Source organism: Eubalaena glacialis, chromosome 3, assembly GCF_028564815.1.
Source record: "Eubalaena glacialis isolate mEubGla1 chromosome 3, mEubGla1.1.hap2.+ XY, whole genome shotgun sequence".
NCBI classification, from domain to species: domain Eukaryota; kingdom Metazoa; phylum Chordata; class Mammalia; order Artiodactyla; family Balaenidae; genus Eubalaena; species Eubalaena glacialis.
In genome coordinates, this window is record NC_083718.1 from 121,417,848 (window position 1) to 121,440,125 (window position 22,278).

Sequence of the window (22,278 nt, forward strand, 5' to 3'; positions counted from 1 at the left end):
ACTTGGGTGGCTATTTCCTTTCCCATGTTAGGGAGGTTTTCGACTATAATCTCTTCAAATATTTTCTCTGGTCCTTTCTCTGTCTCTTCTCCTTCTGGGACCCCTATATTGCGAATGTTGTTGTGTTTAATATTGTCCTAGAGGTCTTTTAGACTGTCTTCATTTCTTTTCATTCTTTTTTCTTTATTCTGTTCCACAGCAGTGCATTCCACCATTCTGTCTTCCAGGTCAGTTATCCATTCTTCTGCCTCAGTTATTCTGCTATTGATTCCTTCTAGTGTATTTTTCATTTCAGTTATTGTATTGTTCATCTCTGTTTGTTCGTTAATTCTTCTAGATCTTTGTTAAACATTTCTTGCATCTTCTCGATCTTTGCCTCCATTCTTTTTCTGAGGTCCTGGATCATATTCACGATCATTATTCTGAATTCTTTTTCTGGAAGGTTGCCTATCTCCACTTCATTTAATTGTTTTTCTGGGGTTTTATCTTGTTCCTTCATCTGGGACATAGCCCTCTGCCTTTTCATCTTGTCTGTCTTTCTGTGAATGTGGTTTTTGTTCCACTGGCTGCAGGATTGTAATTCTTCTTGCTTCTGCTGTCTGCCCTCTCTCTTTTAGCTTTTCACCGTTGAGTATTCTATTGGCTGTGGGTTTGTCATAAAGGGTTTTTATTATATTGGGGAGTGTTCCTTCCTCTTCTGTCTTTTGGAATAGTTTGAGAAGGATAGGTATTAGTTCTTTATATTTTTGGTAGAATCCCCAGTGAAGCTATGTGGTCCTGGAATTTTGCTTGTTTCGAGTTTCTAAATTACTGATTCAAATTCATTACTGGTAATTTGTCTGTTTGTATTTTCTATTTCTTCCTGTTTCAATCTTGGTAGTCATTAGGTTAGCTCCTGTGTTCTAGGCTGTATGTTTGAGATTGAAGAATATGTAAATTAAAAGACAATTTTAAAGCTGCTGCATCAGAGCTAATTTTCTCATGGAAGAAACATGTAAGGAAGCCTCTTCTTATTTCACTTGAGTTGTGACATTTTATGCAAAGACATTGTGAAGTAATTTTCTTTGTTTAAGAACAAAATAAAAAACGGAACATAAGCTTATAATTATTTGTATTGGTTAAGAATCTGGTTTAAGCAAAAAAGGAATGTTTTAGTTTATTTTTTCAGCCATAATTTCTTCAAATACATTCTCAATACTCATCTTGTTCTCTTGTCTCCTTCTGGAACTCTTATAATATGAATGCTGGCATGTTTAATGTTATCCCATAGATCTCATATGTTTCTTTCATTTTTTTTTTATTTGTCTTTCTGTCTGCTGATCTGAATGAGTGACTTCCATTATTCTCTCTTCCAGATCACTTATGCATTCTCCTGTGCCATTTAGTCTGCTATTCATTGCTTCTAGGGTGCTTTTTATCTCAGATATTGAATTATCTATTTTTGATTGGCTCTTTATATTTTCTAGTTCCTTGTTAAAATGATTTGTGTTTAGATCAGTTCTCTCCTCTAATTCAGTTAGTGTTTCTATTGCAAAGGTTTTGAATTATTTGTCTGGTAGATTGACTATTTCTGTTTCATTATTTTTTCAGGGGTTTTCTCTTGCTCTTTCAGTTGAGAGTAGTTCCTTTTTATTTTACTTAACTTTATCTGTCTCTGTGAATTTAGGTGAACTAGTTATCTGTTGTGGTCTTGAAGGGGCATTCTTATGTAGGAGCATCCTTATGTAGACTGTGTTTGCCCAGTGTGTTTGGTGGGAGGGCTGGATTTGATGTGGACACCAGCTGCATCTTTCCTCAGGGTGTGCTGACCACTGTCACCTTAGTAGGTGGTGTGGCTGGTGATGGAGGAGCTAGAGCCTGTGCAAGGTGTGAGGCAGGGCTTCCTCTTTGCTCAGTGGCTGTCACTGCCTGATTAAGGGTCTATCTGCTCCCAAGTTGCTGGAGTGGAATCCCTGAGTGTCAGGTTTGAGCTGACTCTGTTCCCTTTAAGTGTGTGTTTTTCCTTCTCTCTGCACTGGGGCCTTTGCCCCAATAGAGGGAGGTGCTGAAGCAGTTTGAGTTTGTGTACTTACAGAGATCTGATCGGCTGCTTGTGTAGGCATCTGTGGCTCTGCTCAGATGCAGCCCCCAGTCGTGTCTTTTCCCCTGTCGTGACTGCCCCAGGTCTAGTGCTAGGCTATAGCATGGAGTGGGTGGGGCAGGAGCATTTGCTCAGCTAGCACTGGGTAGGGCAAGGTGGTCTCAGGAATTCTGGTGGCCATGGTGCCAGGAGTTTGGGCTGCTTCTGGGGTGCTGTTTGTGTAAGCGCTAACAGTGCTGCTGCTGCTGCCCCGCCTGGACCACACCCTAGGCCCCTGGGTTACCTGTGCATCCCTAGATCAAGTCTTTTCCCAGGTCCTGGCTGCTATAGACCCAGCATCAAGCTGTGGCATGGAGTAAGGGGGGCTGGGGTGTTCACTTGGCTCAGGTTAGGAAGCGGAGAGGCGGTAGCTGCTGGGGCAGACCTCTTTCCGCCCTGCCTGGAGGCAAGCCAGCACCGGTGCTCTCTCACCAGTGGAGTCTAGGCTTCCCCAGTCTTTCTATCTGTCCCAGCAGTTCTCCAAGCAGTCAAGGTGGCTTTTCTCTTATACGTTGGACCCCAGGACTGTGACACCCAGTCTGTGCTGGACGCACTCATTCCCCAGGAGGAATGTCTGCCTGTGTGACGTCCCTTTTCCTCCTAATCCCCTCCTAGGGGCACATTTCCCGACCCCATGCTTTTCTTCCCACCCTACCCAATTCTGTGTAAATCTTTCCTGCAGCCTTGGTTTTATAGGAGTCCTGCTGCAGGTTTCCAGTTAGTTTCCCATGAGACTTATTCCACTTGTAGTTGTTTTTTTGATGTGTTTGTGGGGGGAGGTGAGCTCCACATCCTCTTACATTGCCATCTTGATCTCCTGTATATGGATAACTTTGAATACTAGGTAAGATTAGAAAATAGTAAATGTAAATCCCATGAGGCACAACTGAAAATCAGCTTTCTTGATTTTATATAGTAGTTAATTTATAACACTGAGATACATGTTGTGGATATATGGTTACATGTATAATTTTAAGAATGAAAGTAGACCCTAAGTATCTATAAAATGATATGATTTTGGGGAAAGCTTCTTATCTTAAAATGGGCTAAACTTATTAAAATATAGTTAAGTTTAATTCGTTTTCTTAATAGTGGGCCTGTTAGATAAAAGCTATTAGTATTTTACTTCTTTCCAAAAGCTGATCTTGTAAATTCTCTTTACACCTAGTTTAATGGTCTAGAAACAAAGTAGTCTTATTATTCCTTCCCTCCTTAGGATCTTATGGTGACATACTCAGCTTAATTTAGCTGATGAGGGCATGCAGAGCATTATATGAACTAGGCCTGTGCATTTTCCTTTTTTCCATATGGATTTTCTACACTTAGACTGCATGACTCTAAGACCATGGCTTAATTTTACTGGGATTTAATTTAATTTAGAGGGATTTGAAAACTGACAAATTTACCTGATTCTATTGATAGGAATTAATACAATGGAAATTTAAAAAATTTTTATATAGTTTTAAATGTTACACTCCATTTACAGTTATCACAAAATACTGGTTATCTTCCCCGTGTTGTACAATACATCCTTGTAGCCTATCTCACACCTAGTAGTTTATACCTCCCACTTCCTCACCCCTATATTGTCCCACCCCTCCCTCCCCACTGGTAACCACTAGTTTGTTCTCTATATCTGTGAGTCTGCTTTCTTATTTTAAATTCAAAAACCTCCTACAGAACTGTATCCCTCTGATATGGAAGCTCAGCAGTTTAGTTTCTATGTTCCAGGCTGTGTGTTTGAGATTGAAGAATACGTAAATTAAAATACTTTTTCTAAAGCTTTTGTCTTGGAGCCAATTGTCTCATGGCGGAAACGTGCAAGGAAGCCTCTTCTTATTTCACTTGAGTTGTGGCATTTTATGCAAGGACATTTTGAAATAACTTTCTTTATTTAAAATCAAAATTAAAAATGGAACCTATGTTGGTTAGGTTCCATTGGTTAGGAATCTGTTTTAAGCAAAAAAGGAATTTTTTAGGTTATGTTACTGAATAGTTCAGGAATACGTTATCTGTCTTTGTCTCTGCCTCCTTCACGTTGACTTTATCCTCAGACTCTGTGTAGAGGCAAGATGAGGACCAGCAATGCAGATCCTCTCAGGTTCAAATCCAGCTCAGAAGAGAACCTATATTCTTTAAGAGTCTGAAGACGAGTTCTAGGCTTGATTCTTGCTGGTCTTAGTTGGATCCCATGTTCCTCTCTGAACCAGTTCCATGGTCAAGGGAATGGACTTCCACAATCACTTTAGATCTGAGTCATTTGCCTAACCTTGGAGCTGGGATTGGCATCAACCCCATGAAGGTACATGGAATGAAAGCAGGGGGAGTAGTTCTTCACAGGAGATTCAAATCACTGTTCACAGAAAATGGGTAAATGTAAGCTGTGGCAAAAACGATAAATGCCTAAAGTCACTTGTGCCAGTGACTTTGCATTTGGTTTATCTTTTTCAGAAACAAAACCCATAATTTCTATTGGAGTATCATGTCCATTAGAAGGCACATTTAGCTGATGATGACAGAAACTTAAAATTACCGTGGCTTAACAAGATGGAGTCCCCCTCACCCCAGGTAGGCAGTCCAAGACTGAATTAGCATTTCCATGACAAAACCAACATCACTTTGAATTGCTGCAGCTCCTGCAATCACATTTGCATTCCAGGATGGAAGGAAGAAAGCAAATAAATGAGTGTCCATCAATTGTCTACCTCCCTTTTACTGGAAAGTCCTGCTCAACAACTTCTACTTACACCTCACTGGGCAGAACTTGGTCACATGGCCTTGTATACCTGTAAGGATGTCTGGGAAATGTACTTATTTAGATCGGTACAATGCCACCTCTAATAATAACTCAATAGGTGTTTTGTTAGTAAGCAAGAACTAGTGAAAGGCTATTAGGTAGATAGCTAGTGGTCTTTCTACATGTGTTAACTTATTAACTGATATGGATACCATCTGAGGTTTAACAACCCAATGCATTTTATACATTTAAGACTTAAAACACATTTTAGAGGTAGATGATAAGATGAATAATGGAACTAATATATACCCTAAAATTAGTAACAGGGTGTGCATTGAATGAGTATCAAACAAGGAAGTCAAAAAAAGAGTTAAAGATGATTCTGACTTATCTGTCTCTTGAATACTTGGCTGTAGTGATGCCTTTGCCTAAGATAAGGAACATAAGAAGAGTGCCAGGTTTTCAGCAGAAGTTAAAGAGTTAAGTTTTGGACATTGAAAGCTATAAATGCTGGCATCAGATGACCTTTGGGTGATGTCATTTGTTCACCAGCTGCGCATTTTGATATCTATTGTGCATTTTCTGGCAGAGTACAGAGAACTAGATACTTTAGAAATTTTCCACTTCCCTCAGTCCCTCTCTTTCAACTTGTGATCTAGGTTCCAGAAAATCATGGAAAGTTGGGTCCAAAGAACCTTTAATTCCAATTCTATAGCTTAGAACAAGAGAGAGGTCTTTGTGGAGTCAGGCATGGGTTGGGTATTTTTCATTATCCTAAGTACTGGAAATACAGCTATTAATAAGGAAAAAAATGCCTTCAAGCTATGCTTTGTTATCATTACTTATTTATCAATCCCTGTTTTTTCATGTCATACTAAATTCCAAAGACGAGGAATTCCACAGAGCTTAGTGGAATTTTGTATGGGTGCTGTAATTTAATTATAAACATTGAACAAATGCTAAACAGTCTAAGGCAACTTGAAATATAAATAAGCAGTACATTCATGGGAGCTACTGTTGCTCAAGGTAAATACTAATTGTTGCTAGAATGAATAAATAGTTCTTCTGTTTATTCTTATGTAATGTCACACTTGGCTCCCTATTGGGTCTTTACAAGTGGTTGATCAAATGGTTTTTTTTAAGGTCTGGAAAACACTACGGATCTAGCTTTTGAGAATATACCCAGTCTGGGAAAGGGAGACAAAAGTTTCTGTGTTCAGGGAGTAAGTAGCTTCTCTAAAAACCCTTTTAATTTGTACACACAATGAGTGGTGGCAAAGCAGTATCGCTGTGACAGTTGTTTGGGTGATGTCATTTGTTCACCAGTCAGGCAGCTGGGCATTTTGAAAATCTGTTGCCGTTTCTTGGCAGAGAGCACAGAGATAAGAGCATTTATGCTTTGGAAAGGACCTTTCTGTGCTTATCCAAAAGCATTTTATTTATAAAAGTGGAGGTTTTCCTTATCTTCAGTCATCACTAATTCCATTGTCTTATTGTCTATTTTTTTCCATCTATCCTTTTCTGCAAATATAAAACTGAAATCATCTTATCCCTCAAAATGGCTTTTCTTTCTGCCTTCTCTTGTTGAATGGTGCTGTCTTCTACCCAGTTCTCCTAAGGCAGAGATCTGTAAGTCATCCAAGATTACTTTTTCCTTCTTGATCACCAAGTTCTGCTGTTCTTCCGTAGTTAACGTGTTCTTTCTCCCTGTGTCTGTTGCTTGTATCCATGATCGAACTCTTACCATCTCTCTCCTGGACTTGTGCAACTCTTGAGACTCTCTGTTCACTCCTGCCCCTCTCCCATCCAGCCCCCACAATAACTGCTGGTGTAATCTATAAAAAAGGAATTTGGATTATGTTACTCCTCTTTAAATCCTTCAGTGACTCCACCATATTGCTAATGAGTCAGAATTGGACCTACATTTTCAACAGTGTGACTTAAAACAGAATACTTCCAAGGAGACATATAGTGGTTCAAACAAAAGTATTTTGGCTATTTCATTTCTACCTATTCTTTCAAAAGGCTAAAATGATAAGGGTATATTCATTCTTTTTTTTTTTTTAAACTTTTTTTTTTTTTTAAGAGATTGGGGAAGGACTTTTTTTTAAATAAATTAATTTATTTTTATGGCTGTGTTGGGTCTTCGTTTCTGTGCAAGAGCTTTCTCTAGTTGTGGCAAGCGGGGGCCACTCTTCATTGTGGTGCGCGGGCCTCTCACTATCGCGGCCTCTCTTGTTGTGGAGCACAGGCTCCAGACGCGCAGGCTCAGTAATTGTGGCTCACAGGCCCAGCTGTTCTGCGGCATGTGGGATCTTCCCAGACCAGGGCTCGAACCCGTGTCCCCTGCATTGGCAGGCAGATTCTCAACCACTGCGCCACCAGGGAAGCCCCGGTATATTCATTCTTTACATTAAGAGTTACATCTTTGGCATGTATAGGAGCATAGCTGCTCACTTTCTGTAAAACAGGACTGGCTATTAGATGCTCTCCCTTCCTCTCAAGAGGTATCATGGGGTGTTTATCATCCCCATGTAGTTCTTTACACTTTTATTTCAGATGCATTAATTTCTAAGAGATCTATATGTATATCTCAATGTTTATCATATATTATTGTTTTAATAATTTTAAACTTCATGTAAATAATGTACTGCTGTGTATATTCCTCAACTTTTTTTGATATGCATTGTTTGTGAGATTCATCATGTAGTTCTAGTTCATTTAGTTTCACTTGTGTATAGTACTTTCACCGTATGAGTGTACCACAATGTACGCACTCTCCTGTTGATGTTCGTTTCATCCCCTCCGCCACCATTTTTCTGCTATCCATGACCTTTTCAGATCAAGCTCCCACGCTCCTGGACCAGTACTTGGGAGTAGAGGGTATGTAATTGATCTTTGTGGTTGCTGTTAATCTTCAAATAATTATTTTTGGTAGATTGCTTATCTTTAAAATGAATGTCTTTGTTGGTCAACACTGGCAACTGCCTTGGGCTCAAGCAAGGGGTATAAATTGTCTTTCTAAATTAGCAAAACCTCACCTCACTTAGCAGGGCTGTCTGCAGTAGTAAATGAGATCCTTTGTAGCAAATGCCTTCCTTTGCAGCTGCTCAGAGCCCTGCGTGGTGTGTGCGTTCTCCTCTACTTGTTACTTGGCCAGGTGATTTCTAAGTCATATGGCTTTGCTTCAAAAGACCAGTGAGGAGAGAAGAGGCTCCAGTAGTGGCGTCCCTTACTTTCGTGGGGTTTGCATGTGCCCTCTAGTCCAGTGGTTATCAGACTTTAGCCTACATCAGAATCACCTGGAGAGCTTGTCGACTGGTGGGCCTCACCCCCAGATTTCTGATTCAGAAGATCTCAGGTTGGGTCTGAGAATATGCATTTCTCATACGTTTGCAGGTGATGCTGATGCTGCTGTTCCTAGGACCGTACTTTGAGAATCACTGTTCTAGGTCAACATTTCCCAACCTTTTAAATTTTATTTTAATTTTTTTGACTCATGGACCCATTTAATATTAATACATAACTTCACATCACTACATGAATTTTAAAATCATTTTAGGCCTTCCCTGGTGGCACAGTGGTTAAGAATCCACCTGCCAGTGCAGGGGACATGGGTTCGATCCCTAGTCCGGGCAGATCCCACATGCCGTGGAGCAACTAAGCCCGTGCGCCACAACTACTGAGCCTGCGCTCTAGAGCCTGCGAGCCACAACTACTGAGGCCAGGCACCTAGAGCCCGTGCTCCGCAACAAGAGAAGCCACCGCAATAAGAAGCACACACACCGCAACCAAGGGTAGCCGCCTCTCGCTGCAACTAGAGAAAGCCCACGTGCAGCAACGAAGACCCAATGCAGCCAAAAATAAATAAATAAAATAAATAAATTAAAAAAAATTTAAAAAATCTTTTTATAATTTCATAATTTTTACATATTATAAAGAAAGGCTTTACGTTAAAAAAATTCTATCAGCATAGTATTAAGCATCGTGGTTGTCTAGAGCCTTGCTACTCAAAGTGTGGTCTGTAGACCAACACACCTGGGAACTTGTTAGAAATGCAGACTCTCAGGCCTCACCCCAGACCTAATGAATCAGAATCTGAACTTTAACAACATACCCAGGTGATTAGTATGCACATTAAAATTGAAGTTGGTGGTCTAAGGCTCACATTAAATCTGATCCTGATAATATTTAAAACAAATAAGAAACACTTCAAATTTTAATGTTTAAAAAGTAGCACATGATTCATTTACTTTCATTATCTTATTTTCATGTAAGAAAATGCGTCATTTCTTGGAAAATAAAAATAACATATCAAATTTGGTTTGAGGACCAACTGCTGAAATTTAATGATGTTTTAAAACACAACAATGGACAAAATTGTATTTATGACCTGATGTTTGGAAATATTACTATTTTTACCTAAAAAACCAACTGCCTTATTTTGATGATTTTCATGAAATGATAGATTCCTGACTGCTACTTGCAATAACCTGTCTGCAGATAATACATTATGTGTATGGCGAGTGTTTTCCCCACCAAGTAAAAGCTTAATTGGATATAATTTTTGTTATATTTATTATTTTTCATTTTTCTTGAAGTAGTAGTCGAAACATCTTTCATCAGATGATAACAGTTTGACATCCAGAGAGAATTATCTTGAGGCAAATTTGCAAAATTGTTATCACTTAAAAATTTTATTTGTGTTTTAATATCATTGTTTATTATACTTCTTTTCTTTAAACAACTGTCTGTGGGGATAGTAATAATGGGATACCATTTAGGGTTGGGAAGATCAGAGTTTTATATGTAGAAACCTAGAAGAGTGCCTGGCACATAGTATGTTTTATATAAATGATTGTGTCAACCCCATCCTCCTCTTCCTCCTTGTCTTCTTCCTCTTCTTCACCATCGTTATTTCATTCCATAGCAGCTCAGGATAGAGAAATTTAACTATCCACTGTGTAAAGCTGAGAGGTAGAGTGGACCCAATACAGACCTCAGCAATTTTTCTTCCAGGCAGGGGAGAATACTATAAAGTGGAGCTACGGAGAACTAGAAACTAGGTTCATGTAGGGAGTAATCAAGGTCTGAGTCTGTGATGGTTGTTAGCGTTATTTACTGGCTTTTTTTCCTACTAGTCATTTGATATGATTGCACTTCCTAACTCTTGTTGGCCGGGGTCATGTGACTGCTTGAGGCCATTGAATTGTGAGCAGAAATTGTGTGTGTCATTAGCTGCTGGGATAAGATCCTCCAAAACTTTCTTTCCCTCTGGCACAGTGGCTGGTTATTGTTAGGATGATGGCTGTTCTGACAGCTTGGGTTTCTGTGTGACTGTGATATGTGGAGCACCCCTGCCATGGTTGAGATGTAACATGATCAAGAAATAGACCTTAGTTGTTTCAAGCTCCTAAGATTTGGGGGTTGTTTATTATTGCAGCATTATATAGCTTGTACTGACTAATATAGATTTTTTGATGGGTTTTGAAAACTGAAAGTATGGAAGTGGGCTGAGAGTGAGCTAGATGCCAAAAACTACACAGTTTTTGCTAGGAGCCCAAGAACCAAAGAGAGTCCTTAGGAGTGTGTCACAATCTAGTGTCAGTATAGGGGACACAAGGTGGAGGGAGTGGTTGGGATCTTTCTGGTGCCTCCCTCCTTCAGAAAAGTGATACACTATGAAAAGTATACAAAACTACATACACTGTGAAACATATCTGTTCTATTCCTTGCCAGTGTGAAAATAGAAATATAAAAATCAATGTAGAAAATGATGTAGGAAAACTAGGATTTAGGAAGAAGAATCATGTTGAAGGGCTGAAAGATTGTTCAGTACCCAGAAGGTAGTAGGTTTCCCCATTTCCTCCCTGTCGTACGTGTTCACATCCACACATGCTTACATGCCCATATGCTCACATATGCATAATATTTTTTAAAAAAAAATTTTATTTATTTATTTATTTATTTATGGCTGAGTTGGGTCTTTGTTGCTGCTCGCAGGCTCTCTCTAGTTGTGGCGAGCAGGGACTACTCTTTGTTGTGGTGTGCGGGCTTCTCATTGTGGTGGCTTCTCTTGTTGCAGAGCACGGGCTCTAGGCACTCAGGCTTCAGTAGTTGTGGCTCACGGGCTCTAGAGCGCAGGCTCAGCAGTTGTGGCGCATGGGCTTAGCTGCTCTGCAGCATGTGGGATCTTCCTGGACCAGGGCTCGAACCCATGTCCCCTGCATTGGCAGGCAGATTCTTAACCACTGTGCCCAGGGAAGCCCCTGCATAATATTTTTATCAACTCAACTTGTGATTACAAATCATTGCCCTCCTTAGTATATCATCCCCAGTGAGGCCTATCTGGATACAGTACTTAAAATTGCAAACCTTCACCCTTTCCCCTCCACACTCCTGACATCCTAATTACTAGCTCTGTTTTTTTTTCCCCATAGAACTTAGCATATTCTTTAGTTTATTTACTTATTTTTAAAATTTATGTCAATAAATTTTATTGACATATATAGTTGATTTACAATGTTGTTTTAATTTCTACTGTAAAGCAAAATGACTCAGTTATACATATATATTCTTTTTCATATTCTTTTCCATTATGGTTTATCACAGGATATTGAATATAGTTCCCTGTGCTATGAAGTAGGACATTGTTGTTTATCCATCCTATATATAATAGTTTGCATCTGCTAATCCCAAACTCCCAATTCTTTGCTCCCCCCCAATACCCCGGCAACCACAAATCTGTTCTCTATGTCTGTGAGTCTGTTCTTGTTTTGTACACATGTTCATTTGTGTCGTATTTTAGACTCCACATATGTGATATCATATGGTATTTGTCTTTCTCTTTCTGACTTATGTTGCTTAGTATGATAATGTCTAGGTCCATTCATGTTGCTGCAAATGGCATTATTTCATTCATTTTAATGGCTGAGTAATATTCCATTGTATATATGTACCACATCTTCTTTAGCCATTCATCTGTTGATGGACATTTAAGTTGCTTCCATGTCTTGGCTATTGTAAATAGTGCTGCTATGAACATAGGGGTGCATGTATCTTTTCTAATTATAGTTTGTCTGGGTATATGCCCAGGAGTGGATTGCTGGATCATATGGCAATTCTATTTTTAGTTTTTTGAGGAACCTCTGTACTGTTTTCCATAGTGGCTGCACAAATGTACATTCCCACCAACAGCATAGGGGGGGTTTCCTTCACACCCTCTCCAGCATTTGTTATTTGTAGACTTTTTAATGATGGCCATTCTGACTGGTGTGATGTGGTACCTCGTTGTTTTGATTTGCATTTCTCTAATAATTAGCAACGATGAGCATCTTTTTTGTGTGCCTATTGGCCATCCATGTGTCTTCTTTGGAGAAATGTCTGTTTAGGTCTTCTGCCCATTTTTCAACTGGGTTTTTTGTTATTGTAGGAGCTGTTTGTATATTTTTGAAGTTAGGCCCTTGTCAGTCACATCATTTGCAAATATTTTCTCCCAGTCCGTACGTTGTCTTTTCATTTTGTCTATGGCTTCCTTTGCTGTGCAAAAGCTTGTAAGTTTCATTAGGTCCCGTTTGTTTATTTTTGCTTTTATTTCTATTGCCTTGGAAGACTGACCTAAGAAAATTTCTGTAGTTTACTGTTATTGTTTGTCTCTCCCCAACTAGAATGCAAGCACCATGGAGAAAGAAAATTTTTATCTATTTTGTTTACTGAGAACAGTACCTGGTATATAACAGTACTTGTTGAATTGCAGTACATTCATGAAGGAGAAACCCGGGAAGATGATCTGGATCCTGCTAGCTGCCTAGGTGTTCCAAGAAGGGAAACTAAAGCTGATGCAGCTTGGTGATCTCAACCACATTTTAAACTACACTTTGATTCTCTTGCTTTCATTCCCTAGCTTTTAAAATAGTTCCTGTCAAGCAGAATTAAGCTTCTTTGTGAAATCGTTAATATGTCATGTTTAAAGACTGAGTTTTGAAGGTAGCACAAAAAGTGGGAAAGAATATGGGCTTTAGAGAGAAATCACTTCATTGTCACCTATTAAGGTGTGACTTTGGGCAAGTTACTTATCCACGGAATCTAAATTTTACCATATGTAAAATTAGAATAAAAAATGCTTTGTGTAGACTAAATACACATAAAGTTATGTGAAAGTGCTTAGTATACAGTAGGTACTGGTTTATTTGGGTCCCTTCTCCTTTCTCTCATCACCAGAAAAACAGCTTTTATTACATTTCTATTTAATGTTATTGCACATATTTTCAATTTAGCTCTAATTTTGGTTCCCATGACCTTTTGTTAGATTATTTTAGTAATCTTTGGTAAGCTAAAATCTCAGTATGTGCAAAGAGCCCATATACCGTTCACCAGGGCATGGGTTTGGTGGGATTGTTGGAGAAGGTCTGAGTTTCCCTGTTTTTTTACACAAAAGTAGTTTTGTCTTCATCTTGTTGTCATCCAAAATATCAACAATGCTATCCTCATTGGTTGACATTTTAGACTTTAGGGCTGGAAAGAATCAATTCCTTCCTTTTGCATACTAAGAAATTAAGTCATCTATTTGGTAAATGGCAGAGTAAAGGGTAAGAGTTCTAATTGACTTCTTGTTCAGTGCTCTTTCTACCATATTATACTTTCATCTAGATTAAATTATTTTCATCTAAATGAAATACACAATTTGATGGTTTTTGTTGTCAACATGATAATGTTGACACAAACTTTTATCACATATATTTAATTTTTTGAATCGGTGATACATGCTTGGGTCACTAAAGGGTGTACATGAAAGTTAGCCTCCCTTAGCTCTGCCCCCAGCTACAAAAGGCCACCACTGCCCTGTGCATATATCCATGTATTCACCTATCATTTTACACAAATGTAAACTTTTATGTACTTTTCTTTTTTCACTTAAAAATGTGAAAGTAATACATACATGTGTTTTGCTTCTCAGAGCTCCATAACCACCTCTTCTTATTCCCAGGTGTCGTTAGTTGATTGATTTTTAAAAATTTTTTAAAATTCATGAACAAGCACTTACTGTGTTAGGCACTATTCTAGGCTCTGGGAGTGGAAGAGTGAACAAGATAGAAGAAAACCACTGTTTTCACAGAGCTTAGTTTCTTGGTTTGTGATTGGTGATATGATAGGGGTACAAATAATGGTCTCTAGGATAGGCCAGAAGAGGGAGAAATGAATTTCTTCAGACATGATCAGAGGAAGCTTTAAGGAAAAAGTGGAAATTTATTTGGATTTTAAGTGATGGGTAGAAATTCAGCAGGAAGAACTGGGAAGAAAGGGTACTCCACAAATATATTAGAATTTTTGTTGTTTCAGTCTTATGCAGCTGTTGTTTTGCGTGGTAGCACTTGAAGTTCTACATTTAAGGATACTATTTGCTTGACATTTTAGTAAATTGATTCCTTTTGGAAATGGCTTCTTTACTTGCAAAATAAAATTGTTTGTCTTAGAAATCAATTTCTGCTGATCTCCTAATTCTTTTTTCTTCTAATTTGTTTACTTGAACTAGATATGAGGATTTTTATAGATGACTTCTACCTATTTGACCCTTTTCATTCAGTTATAAGAGCTTTCATCTTTGTTTTACTTTTTTCTTATAATTTGATATGTGTATTTTGTAATTAACTATTATTTGCTTTAGTGCAGTTATGTGCTTACAGCAGAGGTTGTCAACCTTGGCTGTACACTAGGATCATTTGGAGAGCTTTAAAAATGCTGATGCTTAAGCCCCACCTGGGTCTGGGATCTGGCCTGGGTACCAGGATTTTCAAAAGTGCCTCAGGTGATTTTACTTTGCAGCGAAACTTGGCTTATTTGGGAGGTAACCAAAACATGCTTTCTCCTTTTGGAAAGTAGGTAACCATGGTTCATCTGAGTGGTGTGATCAATCTGTCATCTCAAATCTCTTGTTTAGAATAAAGTGAAATGGTTAGAATTGGATGGCAGAATGAGGTCCTGGAGTTTGTTAGAGCACTTTTATTGTTAATCACCAAACCATACATGGAATTAAGCATAATCTATGGAGAGAATAATTTTAAGGCCTTTAAATTCTGTGTGGTTGGGGGAAGGGATAACAGTTCTCGATTTGAGCTCTATACAAATCGAAGTTGTTAGGCTCATTATGTAAGTCAGAAATTAATAAATCTGTTTTTACAGCCTATAACAATTATTAATTTATTGTTAGTATAGTTAGGCAAACATTGTTCTCAAGCTCTTGTTGACTTTGTCACCTACTTTCAATGTAATAAGTACTCCATTACCGTAAGAGGATCTTTGTTTACTCCAGTAACAAGGTGTTGCACAAGGACTTGTAAACTCAAATAGTTACCTCCCTGAGGTATCAGACCTTCCAGAAGGAAACCAGACTGAACCATAGACTACTCCTTTCTTTTATTCTGAAAAATGCTCTAGTCTATTTCCAGCTCGGAATTGGGAGCTGTCGTCAGGTTAGGGATGTTTACTGTGATTTCACTGTTGGGTTTGAAGTATCGTGAATTCCCAGATACACCCATATCTTGCAGTATGGACTGCAGTAGGGTCACAAACTTCTTGTACATCTATGTAGCATATTAGCACGCTGTCTGAAACTAGTGGGGCTCAGTGAATAGAACAGATAATCAGACAAAATTGGGTTCAAAGCCCAGGTTTTCTATTTGTAAGCTGTATTACCTTGATTTACTTAACATATTTAGCCTTAGTTTCCATGTCTGGAAAATTGGGGGAAATGATACCTAAGTTCCAAGTTTGTTAATGAGGTAAAATAGTTTAGATTCTTAACATAGTGCCTGCCCACAGTTGGTCTGTAATAAATAATAGTTCCCTGGTTTTGATATTGAGTTATTCTAGAGAATTATTCTAGTGAAAATGATACTTGAGAACAAATTAAGTTCTATATTTTCTTTAATAATGAATCTTATTATTAATAATGACTGTTGGGAGTGGTGTATATGAGTCACATTTTATGTAGCTGAATTTTTAAATACTTCTGAACTTCTCATAAACCTGATAATATCCTGATAAAGGTGTTGATATCATACCTTTGTTTATTGTGATAGGTTTTGTAACTTTCATTATGTTTAGAGACATTTTACAAGGACTTGAAGATTCTTGAAGTATGAAGGGAGAAGTTAGAAAGTTGATAGTATAGAGTGGGCAGTATAGTATAGTCAGGGTACAACCCCTAGGTTCATACATACACAATGAAAATATAAGTGAAGTGTAAAAGGCCATGTTGAGGCGTAGCCAAACTAATTAGTTCATTCATTACAAAATGTTTATTGTGTTCCTCTGTGTGCCCAAATAAGATCATCATGGTAATGACTCCTATTTTCTGCCTTTCAAAATTGTTCTCATTTTTAAAGGCGTAATTCAAATGTGGTCTGTTTGATGAAGTCACCCTCCCCCTCACACAACTTAAAAGGGAATTTCTTTTTTCTCCATTCTGTCAGCATGTGATCTCTACCCTGGCACTGACACTTATTTCACTGTTTCATATTAAAAGCAGGGCTGCAGCTAAGTTACAGGCATTGGGTTGAAGGTTGTATGGGGTCCTGGTTAAGGGCACTGGTTTTAACATCAGAGAGATGTTATTTTAATCTCTACTTTGTCACTTACTTTCTTTGTGAAGATTTGTCCTTTCTGAGCTCAATTTACTTATCTGTTAGATGGGGATAAAAGCTTCTACCTTATAGTTTTGTTGAAAGATTAAGTGGTATAAGTGACCTGAGATAGTAAACGTTCAACAAATGGTAGTGAATATTGTTATTGTTGTTCTTGTTTGTGTAAAGCATGTTATTTATTGTATGTAAATATGATACATGACTTAAAGTCTCCTCCTTTAGATTGTGCACTTTAAAAACAGGGGACTATTGCTTGGCATTTTTACATAAGGTTTAATGAATTAACTAATATTTGTTGATTAACTACATTTACTTTCATCTCTCCTTGACTTTTAAAAAGAAGAGTATTGGCATATATCAAAAAAATGTCATAAAAGTTGTTTTCTAAATGCCTTTGTTTTAAAATCCCTGCAGGTCCCTTCTTATCTCATAATTTCAATGTCCTGAAATCTGAGGATTCCACCAAGATAATATGATAGGAACTTTCAGTGATTTGGAGCCATATCCTCCTTAGACTAATGCGGGCCTTCCAGGTTTCCTAAGAGCTTGTACAGCAGCGCACACTGCTTGTTAATCGGCAGAGGCAAGAATGCCATCTTTGCCTCAAGAAAGAGGTAAGCAGCTTGATTTAATCATGTGTACCTATTATGTGGCTGTATTATAGATCATCACTGCTAATTTTTTTAAGAATTAAAAATTAATTGGGGACTCAAAGAATCAGAATTTATAATTTTACCCCCTTGTGGGGGGCATTTATGTTCTCTGGTATGGAGTTTTTGTTATTTCAGTGATGTTTGGTTGGTTTACATTTCTTTTAAAGTTATTCAGGGACCCTCTCCCCTGGATCTGAATACAGAATTGCCTTATCAAAGCACGATGAAAAGGAAAGTCAGAAAGAAGAAAAAGAAGGGAACCATTACAGCAAATGTTGCTGGGACAAAGTTTGAAATTGGTAGGTCTCCTCAGAATCATGAGATTTTCATAATTGTCGGAAAAACTAATTTGATGTTGAAAACAATACAGAAATTCAGAGATAATTATCTTCTATGTAATGGATTTTTGAATGCCTTCTATAAAATTTTCTTTTTTATGAGATATTCAACATGTCAGTAATCAAATAGAACATCACTGTAAACTAAAAAGCTTTAGTTATTGATGGGATTGGATTAAATATATATGATTTTGATTAATACTTAGTTTTTAAATCAAGTGTAAAGTAATATGAGCAGAAAAACCAATGGTTCTAGCTTTAATCTTTAAATACAGATGTGCTTAGGAAAACTGTATTATTCTAATGCATTTTTCACTTGGGGCTAAAATTATGTTTAATCTTTAACATTCATTATTTTGTAAATCATTTTTAAAACAGATTAAAAATGTAAAATGAAAAGTGCAGAATTTGAGATTTATATTAAACAATGAGAACCTGACCATAGAGTAAGAACATATTTCTCTCTATGCTTTAAAAATTATTTTGATGATACTGTTGCCTTTTATTAATAGAATTTTAGTTTTTATATGTAAGCAGTATTTGCAGTGGAGAGAATAGGTAAGAATTAATTACTTTAAATTAAGATACTTTTGCCCGGCACTGAAAAAGTCATTACTACTACAAGTACTCAAATAATCTTCCTCTTTTTAAAAAATAATTTTGCATTAAAAGAGTTGAGGAAACCATGTGAATCTCAAGGATGTTAATTACTCTTACTCTTATTAACCTTTGAGGGTCGTGTTTCCACTTACAGTAATTCACCAAAGTTCATCAGGAATCAATGGAATATTTCATAGGAATCGAGGTCCCCTAATACTCTATTTCAACAAGTGTTCCTCCGAGGAAAAAACTTTGGGCGAGTTAATGTGGGAGGGTGAGATGTGAATTATTTGCAGTGTATTTTCTAGAGTGAAAAAACAAGAGTAACCATTGTCAAAGTGATTAATGGGCGGTGTTAACCTATCCTCCTGTTTGCTTTTAAGGTCCTGGTGGGGTTTATAAGCAACTTGATCCAAAGGAGAGTGTTTTTAACTGTAGTTCCCTCTCACTTCTAAGGGCTGAAGTTGCATTAGGCTGCTTCACACTGATTCCAGACCTCTTTGCTGAGCCTGCTCAGTTGTGTTTAGCAAAAGCCCTGGCTAGATCAGGCTTGGAGACTTGGACCAGGGACTGCTGGGAGAATACAAAGCTAAGTATAGGGGAGGGAAAGAGACAATTGGCTATGTGTCCAGGAGAAAGTGTTACCTTGCTTTCCCTTATTTAACCTTGTGATATGCAACAGATTACTTCTTGTAATTTAATTACTGCTCCTTTGACAGGTTGAATTATATAATAGAAAGATAATTAAGCCATAGTCAGGACACTTGTGTTTTGTCCCTGGTTTGCCTGTTTCCTCATGTAGAATACTTTGATCACTACTAGTCTTAATATTAATTCTTTTATAACCCTGGACCAAATATTTTCACATGAATTACCTCATTTAATCTTCCAGTCACCCTGTCAAATAGGCTGCATTACTCCCTTGTTGTCCTTTTCCCTGACTTTCCTCACTCTAATAGTGAATTTGAAGTGGCTAACAGCCATAAGAAAATAAATAAGGAAAAATAAAAACAGTAAAATAGGATGAATCTTGTGGCTGATCAGAATACAAACTGCATTCCATGAAATCCTGTATAGTTAGAGATGTGCATGGGTTTGACTCTGAGCTTCCTAGCAAGCAAAGCAAATAATCGAAACATAATCAGCTATAGAATACACAGTGCCCAGAAGATAAAACCATACTGGTTATTCAAGGGAAATGCAATTTTTTCTATTTCCGAGTCTTGAGAGAAATTTCTCCCATAATTCCTCATGGAGACACGTTGTGGAATGGTGAACTACATTCTCACAGTAGTCCTATAATTAATACATTATGAAATTTTAATTATTACTTTTTAAAATGCCCCTTAGCACAGTTGAAGAAACTGAAGCTCACTGAGAGTTAGCAACTTACTCAAGATCGTACAGATGGCAAAAGTAGAACTTGAATCTGAATTAATTTGCTTCCAAATTTAGTGTTCTTTTTACTCTATCATACTGCCTAAATAAAATATGAATTGAAATTTAAATTGAGGAACATTAAGGTGTCCTCTGTATCTAAAATTCAGAGAGTTGTTGCATGGATTCCTATTTTTAAAACTCCTGAACAGCCTCTGAAAGCTCTATGGGTCAAGGCAAAAAAAAAGTAGGACAAATTTGTGAGAAATGTATTTTTGGTAATTTTCATTAAATGGGAGCAAGACAGATTGGAGAACAGGGTACTTAATTATGCAAGGGGAAATGTGAGAAAAATGGTTGGTATGGTTATCTCTGTTTTTTATCTCTGTTTTACCAATGGGGAGTTTGGTTTGGTAGAAATTCAATATTGAGGCAATTACTTCACTTCTTTTTGTAAAGAGAGCTCCTAAAAGACCAACATTTAAAAGCACGGATTTAGGCTTTGGCTGCCAACAGCCTTCTATTTGGAACTGACACGTTAAAGGAAGTTCTTTTCTATGCAGTGGAGGATGGTATACTTAAAAAGATGCCAATTGATTTCTAAAACCTCAATTCAAACAAAAATATGATTAAATAGCTTAGCTGAAAAAAAAAGTGACAGTTTAATACCCTACATTGTATTTTTCTTTGAAGTTCAACTTTGTCAGCTCTCCAAGCTTTGAATTTCATAATAAGAGAGATTTATATATGACCGACCTTACAGATTTGACTTTGAGAATCTAAAGAAAGAATGGATCTTTTCCACCATTGTTATGTACCCTGAATGTTCCCAGCCTCACCAGCTCATGTGTACATTAATACCCACATTTTAGTAGCTCATTATACTCCCTCCATCCGTAACTGCCACCAGTTCCATTTCTCTCCTCAGGGGTTTCCCAGTTATTTCTGAGAGGCCCAGGGCAATGACTTCCATGCACTCAGAAATGGGGCTGCCCCTGAGCTGCGGTTCTGGCCTTGTCCCTGTTTTCTGCTTGTGAGCCACTGAAAGAACTCTCCTAGGCTGTGTCTCTACGGTCCTTGCCCTCCCCACGAGCTCTAGATGACACAGAAGCTCTTGGGCCCTCAGGACGCCAACACTGCATGGTGGTCTGCGGCAGAGAGCGGAACAGCCCTTTCCCCAAATTCTTGTACTGTACGTTGTCACCTAGGCCTTCAGAACAGCCCCGCGTTTTATCAAGCTTCTCATGGATAAAACCAGCTTCACCTCAACAGTCCCTTCCCCGACCTCACCCGTCTCCAGTCACTGTCTTCTTCTATTATGCCTGTGTTCCAGGCATTAGTGCATAACAAGCCCGTTCTTTCTCCTCAGCCAGAAAGAAATCAAGAGTCCCTAGGACTTGAGACCAGCAGGTGTCTGGTCATCAGTTTCATACTTGAGCCAAGTACATTCAGACAATTAATCCCTTTTTACCGTATCTCCCCATATATAGGGCAGTAAAAAGAAAATGTTTAAAAATAAACATCGAAGTGCTGCTAATCTGTTACACCATTCTATTAAGACTCCAAATTCTGTTGGAACCTAAATTTATCCTAAGTATTTGCTGATCTTTATTCTAAATTTGAACCTCATTGGAAGAAAAATGTCAATATGTTAATTGTGTAATTGTGATATCAATGTGTTGATTGTGAAATCTAAAAAACCAGATTTTCTCTGAGCATAAATTTTTCCCATAGGATTAGAGGGTTGGGAGCAGATAGGAGGACCAGAGTTTCCAAATCTCTACTGTAATTCTGCTTCATTATTTTGTGTCCTGTGTCAACATAGCTGACTTGGTTTTAACTGCTAAAAATAATTTGAACTAGGGAGGTGGAAAATATAGGATAGGTCTAATGATCAGGGGCTGTTTTTATCTTTTCCCTTTTGTACCTAACCCAAGGTCATGAAAAAGCCATAAAAGTACATTTTCCTGAGTAGAGGTGTTGTCAGCTGTGTGTGTATTTTCACTATGCTGTGAATAATCACTAAACTCTTTAATAGTGTTGTGTACCTGTTAAATCTCAGAAAATTGAAACTAAGGATTTGGGGTGCCACTTAAAAACAGTTCTCTGTTGCTATTGAGTATAATTTGGCATTAAATTGTTGTAGCTAAAAATAAGGTTATGCTATAACTAGTGGAAATTTTACAAGTGAAATACTGTGAGCTAAAATGGATATATATCAAAAAAGATTTTCATAATGAATGTATTTCAGAAGTATTTTAATTTTGGTTTAACTTAACTGCTTACTTGCAGTTCGTTTAGTAATAGATGAAATGGGATTTATGAAAACGCCAGATGAGGATGAAACAAGTAACCTTATATGGTGTGATTCAGCTGTTCAGCAGGAGAAGATTGCAGAGCTGCAAAATTACCAGGTGGGAAATTAATCATGACCAATTTTTGGTCAGTAGGAAAGTTATATGAATTCCATTATAATTTTCTTTAGATAGGGCTCTTAATATGTTGACGTATTAAATTTCAGTTCTAATTTACCTGAATAGCCTGTTTTGTTGCTGTCCAGTTGTACTGACTCTTTGCCTGAAGACTGCATCCTCTCAAATTTAACTTTTAACCTCTTTCCATCTTTAAGGAAGAATTGATAGAGGAAAACTCTTCCTAGGCTGGTGCGTTGCATTATGCTTAAAGATGAACCATGTGCAGTAGATTGCATAAAGAGATCTGAACACGGATATCCCTTGTAATGTCAGCTATGTGTAATTTGGCTTCATTATTTTATTTCTGGAATGTAATACAAACATATTAAAAAATAAAA

At 37.7% G+C, this 22,278-nt stretch overlaps 1 protein-coding gene across 1 annotated transcript in view; it reads left to right on the plus strand.

Moving 5' to 3' along the window:
• The window catches only part of TTLL7 (tubulin tyrosine ligase like 7), a 153,326-nt gene that overhangs the window by 40,728 nt on the left and 90,320 nt on the right, over nt 1–22,278 (plus strand). Inside the window, exons 2-4 of the mRNA XM_061186413.1 lie at nt 16,913–17,112; nt 17,319–17,450; nt 21,759–21,880. Coding sequence (XP_061042396.1) covers nt 17,088–17,112; nt 17,319–17,450; nt 21,759–21,880 — 279 coding nt within the window. The 5' untranslated portion in view covers nt 16,913–17,087. The remainder of the gene's footprint in view (nt 1–16,912; nt 17,113–17,318; nt 17,451–21,758; nt 21,881–22,278) is intronic.